Source organism: Arachis duranensis, chromosome 6 (genome assembly GCF_000817695.3).
Source record: "Arachis duranensis cultivar V14167 chromosome 6, aradu.V14167.gnm2.J7QH, whole genome shotgun sequence".
Classification (NCBI taxonomy): domain Eukaryota; kingdom Viridiplantae; phylum Streptophyta; class Magnoliopsida; order Fabales; family Fabaceae; genus Arachis; species Arachis duranensis.
Genome location: NC_029777.3, coordinates 6,282,987 through 6,295,583, shown reverse-complemented (window position 1 = coordinate 6,295,583; position 12,597 = coordinate 6,282,987). Strand labels below are relative to the sequence as shown.

General features: G+C 28.3%; 2 protein-coding genes across 3 annotated transcripts in view; one reads left to right on the top strand and one right to left on the bottom strand.

Annotated features, from left to right (window-relative positions):
• Nucleotides 1-5,773: 5,773 nt before the first annotated feature.
• On the top strand, nucleotides 5,774-6,509 carry LOC107492186 (germin-like protein subfamily 2 member 4). Its single transcript, XM_016113181.3, has one exon. It carries the CDS (start codon nucleotides 5,859-5,861, stop codon nucleotides 6,507-6,509), a length of 651 nt encoding a protein of 216 aa, XP_015968667.1. The 5' UTR covers nucleotides 5,774-5,858.
• A 301-nt stretch (nucleotides 6,510-6,810) lies between these two features.
• LOC107492267 (putative expansin-A17) overlaps nucleotides 6,811-12,597 on the bottom strand; it is an 8,539-nt gene continuing 2,752 nt past the window's right edge. Inside the window, exons 1-3 of one of the 2 annotated variants that reach the window (XM_016113270.3) lie at nucleotides 7,916-8,097; nucleotides 7,507-7,828; nucleotides 6,812-7,430 (exon numbers count right to left, since the gene is read on the bottom strand). In XM_016113270.3, the coding sequence (XP_015968756.1) occupies nucleotides 7,118-7,430; nucleotides 7,507-7,828; nucleotides 7,916-8,042 (762 nt within the window). In that variant the 5' untranslated portion in view covers nucleotides 8,043-8,097 and the 3' untranslated portion in view covers nucleotides 6,812-7,117. Of the gene's footprint in view, nucleotides 7,431-7,506; nucleotides 7,829-7,915; nucleotides 8,098-12,597 lie in introns of those variants that run through there. The other variant, XM_052263217.1, reaches the window with a different exon arrangement.

The window sequence follows — 12,597 nt, the reverse complement described above, 5'->3', positions numbered from 1 at the left end:
ATCCTTTTTCTTTTGAAAATTGGACACGTAAAGTAATACAAAACCAAAGTAAAATGTTGAAAGCAACAACTAAAGCTGCTGGTGTCACAGCTTCACCGAAAGCGTCCCTCTATATATGTATATATCAATTATTCTTTAGATACAAGTGTTTTATTCATAGAAGTTATATAAGTTTATATATTTTATTTCATGTCAGATGCGCCTTTTTTAGTACGTCGATTTTACGCGCCTCTTAATTTAATAGATTTTTAAATCAATGCGCGTACGTTTTTCTTTGTGCTGTTACTGCACTTTCTTCTTCCTCTTCTCCTTCTTCTTCTTCTTTTTCGTTATCATAGTTACTAATACCATCACCTCCTCCTCTTCCTCTTTCTCTTCCTCTTTTTTTTATTGGAATTTTTTTTTCTCCTTCGTTTTTCTCCTTCTCCTCCTTATCTCGTTATTGAAGATAATGAATAATTCAAGTTCAGATTATCAATTGAATTAAAACAAAATTAATTATTGTTTTGAATTCAATCAAGTAGCTAAGGTGTGGTTCGATCCTAATTAATTTTTTTGTTAGTAGTTTATAATTTGTAGGTGAATAATGTTTCATTGTTGATTGTTTGAATTGAATGTAATGTAAAAGTTTTGCATTAAAAAAATATTTTTCTGTATTTACAATAAATTTGAGTGTAATACAAAGATATTTGCGTGTATTCTTTAAAAATTTTTGGTGTATGTGTGCTGATAAATTATGCATAATTCAAAACTCTTCTTCTCCCTCCTCTTCATCTTCTGTTACTTCTTCTTCTTTTTCATCATCATCATTATCTTTTTCTTTTTTTTCTTAATCATCTTTTTTTTCTTATTTTATCTTTTCAAGTTTTTTTCTTATTTTACTCTTTTAATAAGAAAAAAAATTAAATAAAGAAGAAGAAAAAATACATAATAGTACAAAATTACTTAAAAGAAGATGAATTTACATTCGTTCAACTAAAAGAAAGAAAGAAATAAGAAAAAGAAGAAGAAGAAAAAAATGCAGCATTAGAGAAAATATTTTTCTGTATTTGCAGTAATTTGGGTGTAACACGAAGATATTTGAGTGTAATACGAAAATACTTGGGTGTATTATTTAAGAATTTTCGGTGTATGTGTGCTGATAAGTTCTGTATAATTTAAAACTCTTCTTCTTTCTCCTCCTCATCTTCTGCTGCTGCTTCTTCTTTTTCTCATCATCATCACCATCTTCTTCTTTTCTTATTAATCTTTTCCTTTTTGTTTTACCTTCTCAAGTTTCTTCTTGTTTTACTCTCTCACCAACACCACATCCTCCTCTTCTTTCTCCTTTTTTTTATTGGAATTTCTTCTCCTCCTTCCTTTTCCTCCTTATCCTCCATCATCAGTTATCTCCTTGTTGAAAATAATGAATAATTCAAGTTCAGATTGTCAATTAAACTAGAACGAAATTGATTATCTTGAATCCAATCAAGTGGCTGAGATGTAGTTTGATTCTAGTTAATATTTTTGTTAGTAGTATATGATTCTATAAGTGAATAATATTTTTGTTTGTGAAAATTGTTATTCATCGTTGATGGTTTGAATTGAATGTAATATAAAGATTCTGCATTAAAGAAAATATTTTTCCATATTTGGGTGTAACATGAAGATATTTGAGTGCATTGTTTAAGAATTTTTGGTGTATGTATACTGATTATAGGTTTTAAGTTTTCTGAAAATATAAGAGACATCTTTCACTTTATCTTATAAATTTAAGCAAACTTGAAATAGCATAAAAAAAATAGGAGGAGATGAGTGTATAATTTTTTACCACAATTATGAAAGAATTTTACAATAATTAATTTAAAAAAAATAATTATTTGTACCTATAAAATTTACGAACGCCGATAAACGTACCCATCAAACAAGAAAATTAATGTTATACTCATAAAAAAATATCTATAAAAGATGGATTTAATGTGACAAAAGTATCCAAACTCTAATCTTTTGTTAACTTTTTAATAAATTCCTCAAATTACCCCTGTCTTTATCCTCTCCACCCTTACCCCTTTCTCTCTGGCTTTCTCACAATATGGAACAAACCCAACATCGCACGGCAGCAAGCTCCTTTCTTTCCTTAAAGGGTCGACATCGAGACCAAGTTGCCTTGTTGTGTTAGGAAAGAGAGAGAATAGAGGAGGCTCAGCAAGATTCGTAGATTCAGGCAGCCAGATCAGAAACTCAAATCACACTCTCTCAAGGTTGCCACCGACAGTACTAGTAACAATTCTGTCTTGATGTCGAGAAAGATCCATTAAGCTAAATGCAGCGTCCTTGATTATCTTGAATCCAATCAAGTGGCTGAGATGTAGTTCGATTCTAGTTAATATTTTTGTTAGTAGTGTATGATTATGTAAGTGAATAATATTTTTGTTTGTAAAAATTGTTGTTCATCGTTGATGGTTTGAATTGAATGTAATATAAAGATTCTGCATTAAAGAAAATATTTTTCTGTATTTGGGTGTAACACGAAGATATTTGGGTGTATTGTTTAAGAATTTTCGGTGTATGTATGCTGATAATTAAGTTCTGCACAATTCAAAACGCTTATTCTCCCTCTTCCTCATCTTCTACTGCTTCTTCTTCTTCTTTTTCATCATCATCGTCATCATCTTCTTTTTTTCTTATTCATTTTTTTTCTTGTTTTATCTTCTAAAGTTTCTTCTTGTTTTATTCTTTTAACAAGAATAAAAACAAAAAAATCAAATAAAGAAGAAGAAGAAACACATAATGATACAAAATTACTTGAAAAATGATGAACTTACATTCGTTCAACTAAAAGAAAGAAAGAAATAAGGAAAAAAAAGAACAAAAAAATGCAGCATTAGAGAAATATTTTTCTGTATTTGCAGCAAATTTGGGTGTAACACAAAGATATTTGGGTGTATTGTTTAATTATTTTTGGTGTATGTGTGCTGATAAGTTCTACATAATTCAAAACTCTTCCTCTTCCTCCTCTTCATCTTCGGTTGATTTTTCTTCTTCATCCTCTTATTTCATGTTCTCATAATTCTTTTTAGGAGGAAAAAATCAAACAAAGAAGAAAAAAATAAAAAAATACATAATGTTACAAAATTAATAGAAAGAGAAGGAGGAAAAAAATGCAGCAACAACAACAGCAATAAAAAAATGATGATGGAGATGAAGCACGCAAAGAAAAAGAAGAAGAAATGCAAAGAAAAAAGAGAGAAGAATGTTAGATGGCCATTATAATTTATTGTTTTGGCCATCGGTTAATCATTAATGTTTAAAAGTATGAGATAAAGTATGTTGTTGGATTACAAAAATAAAGAAATTAGACTAAAAAAAATTGAATTAATGACTAAATAATGACAAAAAACAATAAATTCTGATAGTTCCTAACATTTCTCTAAAACTAATACATACAAAGTCATTAAATCACATAATATTTTTTATTTCTTTTAGGGAAAAGGACACATGGGTCCTGATTTTTTAAGTTTTTGACAAATATATCCCTGACAAAATTTAAATACAAAAAAGTCCCTGACTTTAACAAACGGAGGACAATTTAGTCCTTCCGTCTATTTGCCTCTCATACACCTAACGGAACTGGCTGACGTGGCTGAAACGGTGTACAGGTGTTCGTTACGGTGCCATGTTGGAAGGGGAAAAAAGTTCGAAGGACAAATAAGTCATTGACGTCATTTTACAAATAAAGTTCGAAAGACAAATAGGTCTTTGAGAATTTTTTTTTTCAAAATTAATAAACTCATTTCCTAAATTCTCTCATCTACCTCTCTCCATTTTTATATTTCTCTCTACTATTTTTACTCTATATATAATTATATTTTATATTAGTAATTTGACAAATCAAAATATGTCATTCGATATTTTTTTACAATTAAAATATTTTAAATGTAAAATTATACACATTAAATTATTTTAAATTTTAGATAACGAATGTTAAAATTAGAATAAAAAATTAGACTTTTTCATATAAAAATAATAACTAAAAATCTTATTATTTAATTTTTTATCTGCAGATATCTTGGTCTTCTTAGTCAGAAACTTTTGTCAACTTACGACTTTTTTGTAAAAGTAGTTTTATTTTATAAATCTTTTGTGTCATGCATGATTTATACTGTTAGAACAAAGTGAACTATAATTTAAAAAAAATATTCTCGTAATGTTATTATGCATAAAAATACTAGTTCTAATATAATACACAAATGCACTAATGCTAACTTAATACATGAATGATGCACAAATGAACTAATGCTAACTTGATGCATAAATGAACTGATGCTAACTAATGCCATTGGTATGATGAAAACTGAACTAATGCAATTTAATAAATTCTAATATAATACATAAATGTACTAAAACTAAACTAATGTAATTTAAGAAAAAGAGTAGAAACATAACAAGCCCAATTTCTACAATTTTAATACAAATAATTTAAATTGTAGAATGAAACAAGTTAACTAGATTTCAAAATATAAGCATAATTTTATCAGAAATTATTTTTAATATGGAAAGAAAATTGGTGTTTTTGTTGAATATTGACATTTGAAGTGTATTATAGTATTGTGAAAATTATTCAACACGCCCCTACGTGTTGGCTAAGATGCTGCCACGTGTTCAACACGCCCCCCACGTGTTGCACCACGCCCCTCACGTGTTGACTTCCCACAAAAAAAATCCACCCATCTATAATTACACCACATTCTCCCATTTTCAACAAAAACATCAATATTTTTTCCATACAAAAAAAAAATTAGCCTAATTTTATAAACTAAATTTTCATAATAGAAGCATAATAGAAGTATAATGAAAAAAAAATTTCAAGGACCTATTTGTCCTTTGAACTTTATTTGTAAAATGGCGTCAAGGACTTATTTGTCCTTCGAACTTTTTTCCCCTTCCAACGTGGCACCGTAACGGACATCTGTACACCGTTTCAGCCACGTCAGCCAGTTCCGTTAGGTGTATGAGAGGCAAATAGACGGAAGGACTAAATTGTCCTCCGTTTGGCAAATAGACGAAAGGACTAAATTGTCCTCCGTTTGTTAAAGTCAGGGACTTTTTTGTATTTAAATTTTGTCAGGGATGTATTTGTCAAAAGTTTGAAAAGTCAGGGACCTATCTGTCTTTTTCCCTTATGTTTAAATAACGAAATTATACCATTTTTACGTAACTTATATATTGAAATTAAAAAATAAAATTGGTACCACATACTTATTTTTTTTCTTTGATCATTAAAAAAAATATTACTTATACTTTAAATTTTTAGTTTTTAGTCCATCTTTTTGTGTAAATAATATTATTTAATTAATTTAAATACTCATTTTATAAAAAATTATTTATTTTTTAGTTTTTTTTCTCCTCTAAAAATTGAATGATAAACAATTTTCAAGGAATATCTAGTTGCACATCGCTGGTTAAAAAGAAAATTTAAAGGCTCTAAAATAATATTAAAAAGATGCTATATAAAATAGAAAAGTTGGTGAACTCTGCTTTAGTGATGTCCATGTCTTGCAAATATTACACCAAAGCCTCCTTACCCTTCAACTAACTGATGGTTGGCATTTCCTCAGCATGCACCAAACTTATAGTCACTTGCAGTTGTGTTTACGTTCTCTTTTTCTGTGGTAAATATTCCAATGTTATTGTTGCAATTGCTTTGAATTAAAGTTGAAGGACTTTGCCAATACTTGATCATCAAGATATATATATACATATAAAGCAGATGGTTATTGCCATTATTATTATTCTCTTACCATATCCAACTCAAAAGCTTCCCATCCCTCTCTAGATCTTCTCCTAAGCCATTTATCTATTTCATCGTTATCAAAACCATGTCCCAATCAAACACAATTGCAATTCTGGTGATCTTAATCAGCAGTGCCATCTCCTTTGCATTCGCTTCTGATCCTGACACACTTCAAGACTTTTGTGTTGCTCTTCCCTCTTCTTCAAAAACAGGTGTGAAGGTGAATGGATTTGCGTGCAAAGAATCATCAAACGTGACAGAATCTGATTTCTTCTTCAACGGATTAGCCAAGGCTGCAACAATCAACAACACAGTAGGGTCAGTGGTGACAGCAGCCAATGTGGAAAAGATTCCAGGGCTCAACACATTGGGTGTCTCTCTCTCAAGAATTGACTACAAACCCAGTGGCCTAAACCCGCCGCACACGCACCCACGCGCCACCGAGGTCGTGTTTGTGTTGGAAGGAGAATTGGAAGTTGGTTTTGTCACCACATCCAACAAGCTCATATCAAAAACCATAAAGGAAGGTGAAGTGTTTGTGTTCCCAAAAGGGTTGATACACTTTCAGAAGAACAACAATGGGGACAAGCCTGCTGCCGTTGTCTCCGCCTTCAACAGCCAACTCCCCGGCACGTTGTCCATCGCCGCCGCTTTGTTTAGCGCAACGCCGGCTGTTCCTGACGATGTTCTCGCTCTGGCATTCAAGATTGATGCCCACCTGGCCTCCACCAAGTGATTCTTGATCTATACGTAAGATCATTTAGTGGTTGCATTTTTTCCATTTGAGTCCATTGAAACGAGGATAAGTGTACGTATAGAGAATTGAATAATAAGAAGTTTTTACTTTTTCTATATATAATAATATAATTGTGTCATTATCAGTTGCTACAAGCTTTTACATACCAGTGTCTTATCACATATAAACACAATAAATCAAAAACAAAAATAGAAGTTTTGGACACGGAAGTTTGGGTTGTCTTGAACTTCCATGAACATGGTGAGTGGAGCTAGGTTTTAGAAAATATGCATGGACATGAACATTGACATTTTTTTTTTATTTTTAAAATATTTTGTTTTCGAACAAAGATTAATAGCATTTAATTGTCTTTTTGGTATATTATTGATTGATTTAGCTTCGATTGAAAGTAAAAACATGGACTTAAAAAAAGAGCCTGGCGCATATTATTTTCCTAACATATTTTTTTATTATTATTTATTCATTTTTAAGTTTTAACAGACTTGAAAAATTTACCATGGTAATATGATTACATCACAGACACTTATCGCTGAACAGGTCAAAATATAATACTCTTATCATATGGCTTTCTTGAGTAACAAGATTAATTAGTTGAACTGAATATTGGAGATGAAAGATTGGCCAAATTTCCAATTGGAGGGTGCTACGTTATAAGCAGTGAGGGTTCTTCCATCGGTGAGTTGAACTGTGAAGGACAAGCTCTGTCCATTGAGATAGCTTAAACTTTGCCAGTTAACACCCCAGTTCCTGCTCATTTCTTCCCACACATTCTTCTTTGACCCTTTTACCCACACTTGCCCTATCTCCCCAACTCCACCTACATTGCTTATCGTCACTAATTCGAAATAATCCCTTCCATTGATGCTAAATCTTATTCCTCCACTCCTTCTACACCCAACTCTGCATAATTAAATATATGTTAGGATTGGACTTTTTTTTTAATATATTTAACTAAATTATCATGTAACGGACATACTTTCTGTACAGTATGGGTACGATGCCGGCCTTGTATTTGGCGATGGTTAGAAAGGAAGGTTGAGACATGTCGAAGTGTGGTCTTGGAGGATTACACCAACCGCCATTGTCATTAGGGAGTGCATAGTTTGGAGGACAAAAGTTTGTGGCAGTAACTGTGATGAAAGTGCCCTTAAGGCACCATTGCGGCACTTGGCTTGCATCACAAACTATCTGATAGCAACCGCCGCATGCCTTCCCGTCGTTAAACAGAACGGTACTCAGAGCCGTCGTCTTCGTACCGTAACCGTCTCTGTACAGATTCCCATAGCCACATGCACCACCTACAACAAGAACTCACAACGATGAGTTAATGAATCCGAACAAAAAACATATCAAGTTGAATAATCTTGATTATATAAGTTAGGTACCCATTGTTCCTGAGGCATCGGCTCCACCATAGAAAGTTGCATGAGCTTTCTGCCACATTTCACATTCAACTCTATGTTGTGCAATGAATAACACTAAACACAGTAATAAAAAGCAGAATGTTTTCATTCTCTCTATATATATCTCCGTTTAATTTGTCTAATCAAGCTAAGGAAATGTAAGGTACTTGATTATTTTGCTGCATAAAATGGCAAAATCATATGGTAATTTATAGAAGTTCATGCTGCTTGTTGTCATTGTTTTTATCTTCATTTTAAAATAATCAGGATGACATAAAACTAACAAGCTAATTCAAGATTAGATAATTGTATGTTAGAAATGAAAAGACAAAAGAAATGATATATGCATGATGAATGTAACAACTTTCTTTTATTATAGCATAAATGCATAATAGTGGATATTAAATTAGTATAGGACTAATATTTCTCCCACTCATTCATTAATATCCATTATTCCGTTTGTTCTGTTCACTGTCAATTAATATTATTTTTTATTAGAATTTATTTTTGATTTAATTATTCGTTATATTTTTATAGTTTTATTAAATTTATAATTAAATTTTTATATATTTTTAATTAGATTCTTATATTATTTTTAATTTTGTAGTTCGATTTTTTTATTAAAAATATGAAAATTAATAAAATATTTTTTTCAAAAAATAAGTGATTAAACATTTAATTAAAATTTTAATTGTGAGTACTTTTAATTTATAAAAAATATCATGTTAACTCTAATTTTTTATACCGACAAAGACATAATTATAAAATTAAAAATAGTATAGGAATCTAATTAAAAAAAATATATAAAAACTTAATTAAAAATTTGGTGATACTATATAGAATATTTATTCTTCTTCTTCTATGTACGTATAGAATTTAAAATAATAACACACATCAGTGTTTGATATTTTTAAAGTTGAATACTTTAGTCATCTAAATTTTAAAATATACAAAATAATTTTTCACATCTATTTTTGTCAGACAATATAATTTTCCTCCAATTTAATTCAAATAATAAACTAAAAAATAGTCTCTAATTTTTTTTAAATCTCAAAATAATTTTTACAGAAAATTTAAAAAGTTCAAAACAGACATTTCAATTAAAAGAATTAAATTAAAAAAAACTGTATTGTCTAATAAAAATAAATATTAAAAATTATTTTGTATACGAGTTTCTACAAATCTAAAAGGCTAAAAATAATTACATAAATCAACCTATGAAAAATTAAAATCAGATACTTTAATTTTTTTAATTTTTAAAATACATAAATAATCTTTCACATTTATTTTTTTTAATTTACACATAATTTTTTAAATCATAATGATTATCTTTTTTATTTTTTACACCAGGCAATATTCCAAATACGGTTTATATTCACGTCATCCTCGTTATAGTCTTGGTTTGTCTTGTTCCTACATTGTACCGATCCCTTCCTAGTTGGTACTAATATTTATTCCACTCTATATCAAATAACTTAACTTTTGATTTTTTTCACAAATAAATATTTAATAAAAAAATCGGATAATATTATTTTTTTACTATTTATTTCTTCTTTTATTGTGAAATTATCTCTTATAAATTCTAAAATTTGTTATAAAAAATTTGATATTAATTATTATAAAATTAATTTTTTAATAATGTTAAACAATTTAATAAAAGTAGGTGAATAATTTTTTGAATAAATAACTATATGTATCCATAAAAGATAAAAACACTGACATATATATCCACACTAAATCAAAACTAAACTTGTACCCTAAACCCTAAACTCTAAATTTATACGCACACAAAATGTCTTCAGTGTGACAAGAATACTCTGTTTTTAGAGGGTTAGAGTACTACATAAAATACTTTTATCACATGGACATCTTGCGTGAGTACAAATTTAATTTTAATTTAATGTGAATATATACGTCAGTATTTTTATTTTTTATGAACACAAATGGTCATTTATTTATAATTTTTTTTATGTAGATGTAACTAATAGTTAAGATATTAAAAAAATGAGTAAATATTTAAAGTTGAATTTGGACCAAAACAAATCCAATTTTATTTCACCTATAAAAATTCTTATTTGCAAGTTTGATTTTCAACTGGATCAATGCTGAAATAGCAATTTTAATTGAATTATATTTGATAGAAACTAATATATATAATACCGTAAGCCTTAAACATATATAAAAGAAAATAATTATTGTAGAATTGTAACTAAAGATAAATTTTTTTATTTTATTATCATTATCAACCACATAACTACATGCATCAATCAATTATACTTTAATATGATGCAGGGTGAAAATGAAATATTTTTTATTAATATTCTTTTAATTAAAGTCTAAATTTGAAGATGGTGGACCTCCTCCACGGCCCAGGTCGAAGTTTATGTCCCTCTCCTCCGCTAGATGAAAAATTCATGAATTTGTTTCTAAAAACTGTCAAAATTGAAAAACACTCCAAAGTTCTCATCAAAGTACAAATAATCAAATATAAACGGGGTGGATCTTTATGTTTAGGTAGAGTACTATGTCCCTTTCTTCTATGGGATGGACCTAATCCTTCGAAAAAAATTTATGTTTTTCTTTGAAAACTATTTAAACTTGCTGAATTTTAAAATCCTCCAAAATTTTCAGCATGATAGGAGCTAACAAGCTCATGATGCTTATTGTCTTCGTTCTCATCTTCATTTTAAAATAACCAGGATGACATCAAACTAATGAAGCTAATTCAAGATGAGATAATGGTATGTTACATAAATGAAAAGATAGAAGAAATGATAAATGTAACAACTTTCTTTTATAGCATAATAGTGGATACTAAATTACTGCAAAACTAATCTTTTTTCCACTCATTCATTAATAGGGGTGGCAACGGGACGGGTAGAGGTGGGTTTTTGCTATATTCGAATTCCCTCATGTCGTGTAACAACTCGCATAGAATCCATCTGCGAGTAGTAAATCGTTGAACTTTAATCTGCCTGGATATTCGCCCCGTCCTACCTGCCTCTATAATTATTAAAATTCAATAAATAAAATTAAATTTCAAAATTTTATATAACTATTATCACATACATAATATAAATTAAAGTAAAAATTTAAATATGATACAATATTATTAATCATTTACTAATTATTTTACATATATTATATATATATGTCGAGGCGGGTATTACCTAAACCCGACCCGCCCCACTCCTTCTACAAATCCGCCCCACTTAAAACTCGCCCCGCAATTACCCGCCTCGAATAAGTAGGGGCGGGGTGGGTACCGCAGGTTTGAGTGGTGTTGACATTCCTATTCATTAATATCCATTATTCCGTTTTGTCTGTTGACCGTCAATTAATGTTATTTTTTATTAGTATTTATTGTTAGTTTAATTATTTTGGATTTTTACTATTTTATTAAATTTGTAATTAAACTTATATATATTAATTAGATCTTTACATTGTTTTTAATTTTATAGTTCAATCTTTTTGTATTTAAAATATTAAAATTAATAAAATATTTTTCTCTAAAAATAAGTAATCAAAAATTTAATTAGGTTCTTAATTGTAAATACTTTTAATTTGTAAAAAATATTAGATTAACTCTAATTTTTTATACTAACAAAAACATAATTATAAAATTAAAAATAGTTTATGAATCCAATTAAAAAAGTATATAAAAACTTAATTGAAAATTTGGTGATACTAGAAAGATTAACAGAAGAATTAAATATTTATTCTTCTTTCTTTATACGTATATAGAATTTAGAATAATAACCCAAATCAGTGTTTAATATTTGTAAAGTCGAATATTTTAGTTTTCTAAATTTTAAAATACCAAAATAATTCTCCACATTTATCTTTGTTGGATAATATAGTCTTCCTCTAATTTAATCCGAAAAGTAAACTAAAAAACGGTTTCTAAATTTTTTTAAAACTCTCAAAATAATCTTTACAAAAATTTAAAAATTCCAAAACAGACATTTAGATTAAAAGAATTAAATTAGATAAGACTTTATTGTCTAACAAAAATAAATATTAAAAATTGTTTTGTGTATCTATAAACCAAAATGACAAAAAATAATCACATAAATCAATCCCTAAGATTTTTAAAATCGGATACTTTAGTTTCTCAACTTTTAAAATACACAAAATAATCTCTAATGTTTACTTCAATAATTCAATTAGACAATAGAGTCTCTTTTTATTAGCTAACAGTAACGACTAAACGTTGACTCGCATATATAACCATTAAGTGTGCATGTGTATGATGTGGACAAACCAATCCCTATGAAATAAAGTACAAAACAGTCATAAGAATTTAAAAAATATCAAAACAGTCTATAAAAAAATTAAAAAATTTTAAAATACTTCTTTCGAATTATTTATATATAATTATTTTTAAATTAATAAATTTTAATTTCTAAATTTTTAATCTCTTTATCTCAAAATTATTTATTTATATATATAATTTTTTATATATATAAATATGTACCTAAATGAATTCTTAAAAAATTTTGAATCAAACGTCTTCAATTTCTACAAAAATTTTATTACGCGGTGGTTTTTGAATTTTACAAAAATAAAATATATGTCTTTTTGTCATATTGTTAAGAATTTATTTATCCAAATAAAAATAATAGAATTAACTAAAATAAAAATTTATGTTTTATTTTTATAAA

What these genes read in the sequence shown, in the direction of transcription:
- LOC107492186 (XM_016113181.3), top strand. Translation starts at nt 5,859, where the DNA reads ATGTCCCAATCAAACACAATTGCAATTCTGGTGATCTTAATCAGCAGT.